Source organism: Polypterus senegalus, chromosome 16 (assembly GCF_016835505.1).
Source record: "Polypterus senegalus isolate Bchr_013 chromosome 16, ASM1683550v1, whole genome shotgun sequence".
Lineage (NCBI taxonomy): Eukaryota > Metazoa > Chordata > Cladistia > Polypteriformes > Polypteridae > Polypterus > Polypterus senegalus.
This window is the reverse complement of record NC_053169.1, coordinates 22,328,491-22,340,887: the sequence shown is the minus strand read 5'-3', so window position 1 is coordinate 22,340,887 and position 12,397 is coordinate 22,328,491. Positions and strand designations below refer to the sequence as shown.

The 12,397-nt window shown below is 40.0% G+C and overlaps 1 protein-coding gene across 2 annotated transcripts in view; it reads right to left on the bottom strand.

Annotated features, from left to right (window-relative positions):
- Nucleotides 1-12,397, bottom strand: part of capn2l (calpain 2, (m/II) large subunit, like) — a 53,983-nt gene that overhangs the window by 30,108 nt on the left and 11,478 nt on the right. For both annotated transcript variants that reach the window (XM_039737870.1, XM_039737869.1), the window contains exon 2: nucleotides 5,966-6,035. In XM_039737870.1, coding sequence (XP_039593804.1) covers nucleotides 5,966-6,035 — 70 coding nt within the window. The remainder of the gene's footprint in view (nucleotides 1-5,965; nucleotides 6,036-12,397) is intronic.

Here is a 12,397-nt window from a genome sequence, read left to right as displayed (position 1 = left end):
TCTAGAAGGTGCCACCACAATTGACTGCGGTATTTTAAAGGACGTTTGATGTGTAGACCACTGTGAATGTCAGGGTCTGAGGCACGTTTTCATCTAAATTGATGGTTTGTTTCACACTGACCTGAGTCTGACAGGACAGATCAACACATTTTTAAAATGTGCATTCAATTGATTTTTAACAAATTCTCAGATTCATAACTTATGTATGTTTAGGTTTTATAATGCTCAGGAATAATGTGTGGAGTTTTCTGCTTTGTATTATTAAAAGGACTTTAAGGCTCTGGTTAAAATCCCAAGGGAAACTATTAAGAGTTACACCAGGACTGCAAGGTATATATTATGAAAGGCAAATGAAAGGAACAGAGGGGTTTTATATTTTTTTGATCTTAAGCAAATGTTACTAGGAAAAGAAAATTGTAGGATTCACTGTAAATTAGGGAGATATTAAAGTCCTACTATCTGTTTTCTCCAAGTGTATTTTTTTACTGTGGACCTACGATCACAAATGTAAGAGGTTTTCAGGATACATCTATATACAAGGTGACACAGAAAAACGTGAACCTTTGAAAAACCCAATAAAAATAGAAGTCCACCAAAAAAATTTTATTGACAGCAATTGAACCACTACAACTTGCCTTTTAAGAGACAGTAATCCAAATTATCAATGTCTGAAAATTACGTCGTGTAGATGGCGTCCTCCTGTACGTATGCATTCTTCCAATCTGCTGTTGAGGTTCCCCATTGATCGCTGCAACATCTCAGCTGGAATACCACGAATTTCGTCTTGAATTCTTTGTTTCAATTCATTCAGTGTCCTTGGCCGAGTCGTGTAGACCCGACTCTTAAGGTAGCCATCCCCACAAGAAAAAAATCACAAACGGACAAATCCAGTGATCTTGAGGCCCAGGGAATGTCACCGAATCTTGAGATGACACGGTTACCGAACAATTCTCGCACAGCTGCCATTGATTGTCTTGCAATTGATTACTAAATGGCGAGATTGTTTACAGCTCAAGGTCCCTGTTCCGCAGTGCTGCCAACTGTACATTGTTGCCACAACGCATTTCAAAAGTTCCCGTTTTTCTGTGTCACCCTGTATATAATTCACCAAGGGCACGCAAGACAGTGAGCGCAAGCAAGACAGAGAGCCCCGCCCGCCAACTCTAAGACCACGAGATACGCTCGACAGAGCCACGCCCGCCAACTCTAACTAAGGGCAAGCAAGACAGAGAGCGCACACAAGACAGAGAGCCACGCTCGCCATCTCTAATCCTACTTCCGCATCCACCGTCGCTCTCGATCAAACAGCAATAATTAGCAAACAAACAAAGATAACTGGCAATAACAGTGCAAAATTCACAATTGGTATGCCAGTTTGAAAAGATAAGTTTTGAGGGTAGTTTTAAAATGTGTTATTGAATCGAGCTGATGTATATGAGAGAGAAGAGAATTCCCGAGTTGAGGAGCACTATGAGAGACGCTCAAGCTCCCATAGCACAGAGTTTGATGTGTGGTACAGAAAGTACAGCTACAGATGAGAATCTGAGTGAGCGAGAGGAGTGTCATTCTGTAGGAGATCAGTGAGGTTGTGGAGAGCTTTAAATGTTAAGAGCGGTATTTTGTATTGTATTCTGTAGTTAACAGGAAGCCAGTGAAGTTGAGAGAGAATAGGTGTAGTATGTTCAGTGGATTTAGAACAGCAGGTTATTATCCTGGCAGCAGAATTTTGAATAAATTGTAAGCGATGGATACGTTTTTGTGGGACGACAGATAGAATAGCATTACAGTAATCTATACGTGAGGTGACTCGGGCATTAACCAATATTTTAGTAATGTGTTGCGTAAGAACAGGACGAAGTCTAGAAATGTTTCGGAGATGGAAGAAAGCAGTCTGAGAAATGTTACTTATACAGGAGGAATTATTTAATAATAATAAATATTATTATTATTATTATTTAATAATTGCCATTATTAGTGGATAAATGGATATAAATAATTGCATGTAAACGATTTGCCAAAATCTGTTGTATGTAAACGATACTGTTTAAAACGCTATTGTTTTTTCATCAGAAAACCCGGTTTCCACGTCTACCTGTATTAGTTTAAATGGCACATTTACCACTCGCAATAGTGCGGACGCGCTGACTTATCGTGTCGACTGGGCAACACAGTGAATGTGGCATCTATCTATATACAGTATGTCTATGTTTTCCGTAGCCTGCTACAGGAAGGTACTCTCTCGACCATTGGCATTGCTTTCGCTCCTTGCTATTTTCGTTATACTGCGACGGTGGTTTCCTAAGCCTGTGTTATACTGAATTCCTTTCTCACCATTTTCCGTTCCTATTCTTACACCCGTATGCTACGGGGCTTCGGCTAGTTTTATATAAAAAGCTAGAAAACATGTTGTAGTGTTGTTGAAAAAGGCATCTTGAAATCTGGGCTTGATGTTTTCCTGGTCACATAAGATACACAGAAACTTGAAAGGCTACTACTAATTTCAGACAGTAAGTTGGAAAAGTCTGACTTATATATATATTCTGGTATATCCATTATTTATCCATATGAGAGAGAGTGAGACAGACACAGAGAGAAGTAATCTGGAGGGAAGCTGGCCATATATCCCTAGGGCACTAGAGAGCAGGCAACCCAGCAGTTGCCACGTTTACCCAACTCATTTCCGAGGAGCAACTGCCAACAAGTGCCACCCCTCACTGTTGTTAGAGGGACCACAGTCCAAGGAGGTAACACATGCAATGGTGCTGGGGAGCTGCCTGGGACACATGGGCCATTAAAGAAGGTTCAGAGGTGCCGGGACACAAGAAGTCTCTAACCTGGTATAGCCGATATCAGTACGTCACTGGGATTTATTATTTCACTGAATTGACTGACATATGTGATTTTTTTTGCTATATGTACATAAAGACTTGGGTTGCTTTTATAAACACATATAAAAATATTTTAGATTGTATTAGGAATAATAGACTCTACATGGGTTGTGTAAAATGACCCTTTGAAATGTAATTAGAGACAAAACTACAAAACAAGATAAAGCTAAAGGTTCAAATGAAGATTCTTTCATATGACAGATGCAGAAGCAGAGAGAAGGGGCTCCAATTGCATTTAATCGTTTCTTGGGCTAATTCTTGTAAACAATATCTAAATATGATCAGGTAAAAAGGCCAGCTAGCACGCACTGCTTCTTTAATGGTTGCCTATCACAAAGCTTTACCATTTGAATGCTGTCACATTAGAATTTATTGAGCCATCCAGCCTTTCTCAGAGCCAAACCAAACAGACACAGCTAAAGAGCCAAAACCTCCGAAATGACACAAAAACTCAACCATGATCCTGTAGTACCACATACCCAAATTCTCACAATGTGGATGTGCTGTTTTCCCTCTGTCTTAATAGCTGTTTGTTGGCTTATGTTACATCAGTATTAAAAGTCAAGCTAAGGTTTCCTCTAAGGTTCAAGTGTTTTGTCCGTTGTTTATTTTGAAAGGTGTGCGTTTTAGGCTAATAATAGGCTGCAAGATAAAACATTTTTAGGGAACACATGCCTGATGCGAAACACAACGCTGTTACTAACACCAGAAATCCTACCAGGATGAGTTTTAAGAAGCCTCACAGACAGAAGCCAGAGGAGTGTTGGGGTGGCGGAAGTAGCGGGCTAAACACTGAACTTGGTGTGTATTTGGTTAGGAGTTCTACAGTCGAGAGCCAAGACATGGGGCTGGTGAGGAAGGGCGGGCTTTGGTGAGGTACTATGGTAGAGAAGGGGGGGGCAATACACTCCATTAGACAGACGGGGCCCAAAGCCCATTAGAGTCAGAGATACACTGGATTTTGTTATTTCACCTTTTGAGTTATCCTTTTTATGTATCCTGTGTGAACTTTAGCCCAGACACAGACAGGCATGGATGCAGTATGTCCCAAAACGTACACATTTATTAACGTTTTGCACCACCACAATGTACACAAACCCCACAACGCTCAGTCCTTATCACTTTACTATCCTTTTCTCCGACTGCCTCCACTCCACTCTCTCACAAGCTCTGTCTTCTTCCTCCTGACTCAGGCTCACCGATCAAGCTCCGGCAGCACTTCCGGGTGTAGCGGAAGTGCTGCATGGGAATCCGGCTCCTCTTCTGGCAGCACTTCTGAGTGTGGCGGAAGTGCTGCAGACCACGGCTCGGGAACTGTCCAGGCGCCCCCTGGTGGTGGCCACAGGCGCCTGCAGGGTTGAGCTTCTAAGCTCCAGTCCCATGGTGAGGTAACTGCTGGTGATATGTCCACTGCCCTGGTCCTCTCCTCAACAGGGCGTCCCAACTGGGTAAGGTCCCCGGTCATCTACCACACCCGCCATATAGCTATCTCTGTAATAACAATGCCATTTTCATTATTTTTGCCTCCTTTTGATGTTCTGCATGTTGCAGGCTACCACAGGTTTCCCTCCAATCATAGATTCCACTTTTTTCTGTTGGTGTCTGTATCTGTTTATAACAGTTTGCTTCAGGCAATGATTTTTGTCCTGGGACACTTACGCATATCTTCTTAATGCAATTCAGATTTCAGCTTTATGCAACACTGAAAACAGGCATCAGACAAAGAAGTAAAGCTGACAAGTTTAGAGTAGGAATGCCTTACTGTACATCTATGGCTTAAAAAAAAGTAATTAAAATTAACTGTACACTGAAAAGTAAAATGACATTCACAGCATGCAAGTGTTGAGGCCTTTACCAGATGTGTCAGCCTGCTCTGACTTAAAACGTGCAAATGATTTTAGACCATCTGCTTTGTACGGTGACCAGAAGAAATTAAGTGTTGTCGTTTCTCACATGCATTTCAGTTTCTATTAAAAACTGAGGAGTAGTACTATAAGTAGTGAGATGGCAACCACAATTTACTTTCCTTCCACAAGACCATACATGACCTCTTTACCTAATATCTACTTACACATGAAACAATGAAAAAGTACAAATAAGGACTAACAAATAACAATTCTGCTTTATCCTGAGCTCCAGTACCCTCAAAGATTGCAAGCAAATTTGCAGACCAGTAAAAGTTAGTAACTGTAGCTGCAAATATGGCTACAGTATAAGCTCATCTCTCCAGCCATGAAGTCACGTCACACTCATTCACTCCCACGTCCGCACACCACACCTCTTTAATAGCAAAGCCACCCTGACTGATAATGACATGTCCTTATTCTCTGTCTGTCAGACACACACACACACACACACTCTCTAGCACTCCTATTTAAATGCAGACCTGTTTCCCATGTTATAGCTCTCCAGCACCACTATCCAACTTATAATTTGCTCCACATTTAAACACAGTTCTTCTCATCACAAGACACTTTTTTAATGGCAGTTCTTTTACCGCAGCCAACCTTGTGTCCACTGAAGAGTTCAAGCCGCCTGTGTTTTGCTCCCTCAATACAATAAAAGTAAAGATATGGAGGCACCCTGGAAACACACCTCTTAAATATCTAGAGAACGTGCTGTGCCATCTCCAAAACATGAATGTTTCTTTTCATGTCACTGAGACTTGAACCGATTGTATTTATTATTCACCTAGCTGATGCTCCTATCCAAAGTGACTTCCAAATCCCAAGTCACTGTTGTGTGTTGACACTTCAGACACTGGCTGGCTAAGTGAACCACACACAGAGCCAGTGATGCAGACTGAATCAGCCAGTCACTGATGTGCCAGACATCACTGGATTAAGACATTTTAGTAAACTGAACATTCGCCCACTGACAAGAAACATCCAAGGAACCATATTAACAAAACTGTGAAGAACAAATATCCATTAGTAAAACACAGTTAAACTATTATAGACGATAAACAATTTAAACAACACACTTTCATGAGCATAAACTTTTATCTAACAAACACCACGTAAAAGGGCTTTTACTGTATTCTTGTTAAGGTTTACATCAGAAACTGCAAATTTTACCGAGAGCTCCTTGGCAAATATCTGTCCTGGTGGCCCCTCCAACAATAAACTGAGGATTGGACGTGAGCTCCTGCAAAAAAAACAAAGGTTTAAACAGTTAGTTACATTAATATGTACTGTTTATATCCTGCAATTCAATGATGTATTTTACAGTAGCTGCATTTAACTAGATGTGATGGAGTTTATTCAACTGTTTCAAACTACTACACTTTAGTATGGTGGGACAGCAAGAAATAAAATAAAAATAAACAGTCCGAGGAAGAACAACTGAGGTGTTAAGTTTGACAATAAAGTTGTTAAAACATACAGATCTGTAAAAAATGAAACAGTTAATTCCTGGAATGAAAAGGAATGTGGGTATTATAGAGCGATAGTGAATGCCACCCCTTCATCCACGCTCTATACTTGTAAATATCATTTTCATATTCTATGTTAATTACATGTAACTATAAAATGTGATTTTTTTTTTTTCTAATTGTTTGTAAACCTTGAGTTTCCAAATACTATAACAAAATTTACAACTTTATACTTCAGCGTCTGTTTAAATATCCCTCTCCCACCTGGACAGAGGCAGTGGTGCAGTAAGAATTATGTTTTTGGACTTCTCTAGCGCCTTCAGCACCATCCAACCTCTGCTCCTTAGGGACAAGCTGACTGAGATGGGAGTAGACTCACACCTTGTGGCATGGATTGTGGACTATCTTACAGACAGACCTCAATATGTGCGTCTTGGGAACTGCAGGTCTGACATTGTGTTTAGCAATACAGGGGCGCCGCAGGGGACTGTACTTTCTCCGGTCCTGTTCAGTCTATATACATCAGACTTCCAATATGACTCGGAGTCCGGCCACGTGCAAAAGTTCGCTGATGACACTGCTATGGTGGGCTGCATCAGGAGTGGGCAGGAGGAGGAGTATAGAAAGTTAATCAAAGACTTTGTTAAATGGTGCGACTCAAACCACTTACACCTTAACACCAGCAAGACCAAGGAGCTGGTGGTGGATTTTAGGAGGCCCAGGCCCCTCATGGACCCTGTGATCATCAGAGGTGACTGTGTGTAGAGGGTACAGACCTATAAATACCTGGGAGTGCAGCTGGATGACAAATTGGACTGGACTGCCAATACTGATGCTCTATGTAAGAAAGCTCAGAGCAGAATATACTTTCTGAGAAGGTTGGCATCCTTCAACATCTGCAGTAAGATGCTGCAGATGTTCTACCAGACGGTTGTGGCGAGTGCCCTTTTCTACACAGTGGTGTGCTGGGGAGGCAGCATAAAGATGAAGGACGCCTCACGCCTGGACAAACTTGTTAAGAAGGCAGGCTCTATTGTAGGAATGAAGCTGGACAGTTTAACATCTGTGGCAGAGCGACGGGCACTAAGCAAACTCCTGTCAATCATGGAGAATCCACTGCATCCACTGAACAGGATCATCTCCAGACAGAGGAGTAGCTTCAGTGACAGACTTTTATCACCGTCCTGCTCCACTGACAGACTGAGGAGATCATTCCTCCCCCACACTATGCGACTCTTCAATTCCACCCGGGGGAGTAAATGCTAACATTAATTTTATTTTAATTCTTTTCATTTTTATTACTATTTAATTTAATATTGTTTCTTTGTATCAGTATACTGCTGCTGGATTATGTGAATTTCCCCTTGGGATTAATAAAGTATCTATCTATCTAATACACACACATAAGGCAGACTCCTACTGAAACGGCACCATAAGCCCTGCTGACCTGCTGCTGGATACAAATAGCGGTGGAGGCCACTGGCCACCCTGTAGTTTGAAACTTCTCTGTACTCTTCACTACCAATTCACTTCAACTACTTGTCCAGTTTCTAATAGAAGTTTATATACAAAGTACTAGAACGCATACAGGGACTATTTCTGAAACTTATTTTATATGGTAGAGGGTCACAGGGAGAATGCGTTAAAACCTTATGTTAAATGGAAAAAAAAAATCCTATGATTCAAACTTATTTCAACAAAGGATTTTTTAAAAATCTGTACTGCACTTACAGTTCGTTTGGACTTTAAAGATAACTCGGTATAGAAAACCCAAGGTTTGTACTTTTACTTTAAAACTCTTTATGTGTTGTAATGGGGAGAGACTTTGGCCCTGTTTCTATTGCTGTACTTCAGTTTGCTGTTAGCTCTGTTAAAAGTGGAAGGTTCACTGGTCTGTAAGCAAAGGGCGAAACCACTGCAATCAACCAGGAGAACATTTTTTATATACTGGAATGTGTTTAGGGACCACCCATTTTTTAAACTTACTTTATATGGTAAAGGGTCAAAGGGAGATCAAATAAAAATACAAAAAATTCCTATGATTCAAACTTGAGATTTCAACACCGGGTTCTTTTCAAACCTGTACTGCACGTACCTTTTGTGTTATCCTGGAACCAGTCCAGTCAGTTTGATTTTACTAGGAAAGAATGTCATTATGCAAACTGTTCAGATCCCACCTAGATGGTATGATTACTGCGTACTGAGGCAGAGCTACTAGACACAGAGCTGTCTCATATAATACATACATTGCCAAATAGCCCCCTGGGGACGAATAAAATTCTACCAACAGAAAAAAAAAACTCTGCTACAACTATCTAGAAAATTTTATAATAATGATGATTTTTATAAATGTACATATTACATTTCTTAGACTGACAAAATCATTTTTTCAATCCTATTTGCAATTTGATAGATATTGATCTTATTAATATGATACAGCAGGTATAAGTACATGAACTTACTGGACCAGCTTACTGTCTACTGTGCACTCCAAACAGCAAATACGATGAATTTGTCTGTAAAGATAACGCATGAAAGAGACCACAAATACCACCACTCGAGAGAAAAAACGAAATGCGTTTTAAAAAGACAAAGAGAACAGAGTTCACTGTGACAAAAGACCGGCATTCATTTGCCATTACAAAAGGAAAAAAAAAAAAACAGCTGCAGGACCACACTGTATTATTTTTTATATATATATATATATATATCAGTATAGATATCCAGGAGGATTTCTTTTTCCCATTGAGATCTGATGTGTTTTCAAAGTGTTCCTTTAATTTTTTTGAGCAGTTTATATGCCAGTAGCACTCATGACAATGACAAAACAATTACGTTGTCAATCATGTTACGTTATTATTATAATGTTTCCTTTTCTTTTTACTTCTCCGCTGCCAAGCGTGGGTATTTTGCTATATATATATATATATATATATATATATATATATACATACATACAGTACAGGTCAAAAGTTTGGACACACCTCCTCATTCAATGTGTTTTCTTTATTTTCATGACCATTTACATTGGTAGATTCTCACTGAAGGCATCAAAACTATGAATGAACACATGTGGAGTTATGTACTTAACAAAAAAAGGTGGAAATAACTGAAAACATGTTTTATAATCTAGTTTCTTCAAAGTAGCCACCCTTTGCTCTGATTACTGTTTTGCACACTCTTGGCATTCTCTCGATGAGCTTCAACAGGTAGTCACCTGAAATGGTTTTCACTTCACAGGTGTGCCTTATCAGGGTTATTTAGTGGAATTTCTTGCTTTATCAATGGGGTTGGGACCAGCAGTTGTGTTGTGCAGAAGTCAGGTTAGTTGGACGATCATTTATTTTTCAACAGGACAATGACCCCAAACACACCTCCAGGCTGTCTCTGTAAGGGCTATTTGACCAAGAAGGAGAGTGATGGAGTGCTGGAAATGGTCATGAAAATAAAGAAAACACATTGAATGAGGAGGTGTGTCCAAACTTTTGGCCTGTACTGTGTGTGTGTGTATATATATATATATATATATGTATATATAGATAGAGATATATAGATATGACAACAACACTCATATCAATGACAAAACAATTACATTAACAATCATGTTACGTTATTTTTAAAATTTTTCCTTTTCTTTTCATAACTTCTTTTATACACTATTTCTCCGCTGTGAATTCTGCTAGTACTATATATATATATATATATATATATATATATATATATATATATATATATATATATATATATATATATATATATATATATGTGTGTGTCAGATCATTCTGGGCAACTTTAATTTAGAGTAAAGCTTCCCTTTAAGCTATAACGCCCTAATATATATCGTTTGGAACCACACAATATCTAGCTTTCATTCCACCCGATTTTGCATTATAAACTTAATTTTTGCTGTTAATGTAACATACTCAATTATAATGTTCATTATCATGGGGAAAACAAAATGTCAAGTGAACTAGAATTGCCCCTCAAGCCACTTATTTTCTCTTAATTCTAAATATAAATTTATATAAAGAGCTACTTAAATATAAATGCATATCATGGGCAAAACATGTAGAATACTTGTTAATCACACCTCAGTTTCATTGCCCAGCATGCAATGGACAAGCAATTAAACACTTACAATCTTAACAGACAAGAGACATAAACTTAAGCACTAAAGTATAGTGAGTGACTTATGAGTAGCAGACATCTTTCTGAAGTTCACAGAGAAGAATAACACACACTTGTGATGTCCAGTACAGAAGTAAACTGTAATAAGCACTCTAATGAACAAGAAGTTCCATTAATAGCAAGAATTAGGTTCAACTTAAGAAATCCGTTGAAACAGGGGAGTCAAGCTCAGATCCTGGTGGGCCGCAGCGGGTGCAGGTTTTTGTTCCAGCCCATGACGGTACGGGTCGGTTATAGACTACCAGGCCCTTCCGGGAGCCTCTTGAACCCAACACCGCCAATAGCGTACCTGAGGAATGAGCCAGGCAATGAGGAGACTCACACAAAGCAAGGGGTAGGTGCATAAGTGAATACTGCCTTTATTAAAATAAAAAAAAAAATCAAGTGTCCAAATTAAAGTGCAGTGCAGTCTTCATAAATCCAATGAATAAATAATCCAATAAATAGCCTTTGTGCAAGTGGAGGCTATTTATCCAGTAAAACGGAGGTAAAAATCATGCAGGAGACTCCTCTTTAAAAATCACAGTCCCTGGTGCTTTCCTTTAAAAGTGACGTCTTATTGTATTTGCATCTTGCAGCCTGGAGACATGTCGACCAATAGGCACAGACACCCTTCAGACCTGCTTGGGTCCCCGTTGTCCATCCTATGGCGATCTGTGGGGTGCCACCAAGCATCCACCTCCTTGACTCCTGCTGCCCTCACCAGGAGTGCTCTGGTGTATTGTCATTGCTTCTGCTCCCTGGCCGCTCAGCAGGAGCAACCTTCAGCCCCCTCTTGCGCACTGACCGCCCGCACATTCCCATCCGCCTGCTTCCTTTCTGTTTCATTGGCTCCCTTGCACTCTTGCCCTTCTCTCTTCTGCCTTTCAACCACCAACTCTTCTCTTTTTCTTTCAGATCTTTTTTTCTCGGTCTCGACGTTATTCCCCCTTTTGTTCCACGCAGGCTCCTTCATTCTCTGCTGTCTAATTGGGTACTGCCTCCGTGGCATCATTTAGGTGTCTGACTGATCCTTTCGTCTCCGCATGTGTATGTGGAGCGTTCAGCCAGTTCCCCAATTAACTGTGCACTCACACACACCCACACCCTATTGGAGCCTGCACCTTCTTGGGGCGCGATTATTTAAAATTGGCCACTAATTGCCGAGTCGTGGATCCGCTTTTCCAGTGTCACATTCTCCATCAGTGACCAGTTACTGCTTGTAACTGAACAGTCACATTTTGGTTAACTTTAATAGACTTGCTTGTTTAGTCATGGAACTCTTAATTCTTTCTATTTTATGTACCAGCAGCTAAACAAAAACCAGATGCAAAGCAAGCCAACAGATCACCAGCCATGATGGAAACCTCAAGATCTAAGCAGTTTCTTATTCCTGTTGTCAGTGAAACCATTTATTTAATTCCATGACTTATTGGTGCTCCCATTCTGCTACAGCAGACATTTTCAGAAGTGTTGATTTTCTTTTTCCAGGGGGCACCATCAAAATGTTTTCTGCACCAAAACAGAGTGATATTTCTCAGGCGTTCACCTGATGGACACACAGGTACAAATCAGATCAGATCAGCTTAGCTTGTTGTGTTGGCTCGCTTTGTATTTTATTAATTTTTTATTATTATTATTATTAATTATTACAATTAAGGGTCCTGGGTCTTACAAAGCACGTCATTGAAAATTAAGGTAAAAAGAAGTGTATTTAATCAATACAGGAGAAAATAGGGTGAAATGACACCTTTTATTGGCTAACTAAATAGATTACAAATGCAAGCTTTCGAGGCGGCTAAGGCCCCTTCATCAGGCAAGGTGTCATTTCACCCTACTTTCTCCTGTATCAATCTATGGCTAACGCGGTACAACAGTCTACTGCTAGTGTTATCAATAGTAATTGGCTAGTAATTAACAAAGGGTGGAACGAGAACTTGCAGCCACTGCGCCCCTCCAGGATCAGAGT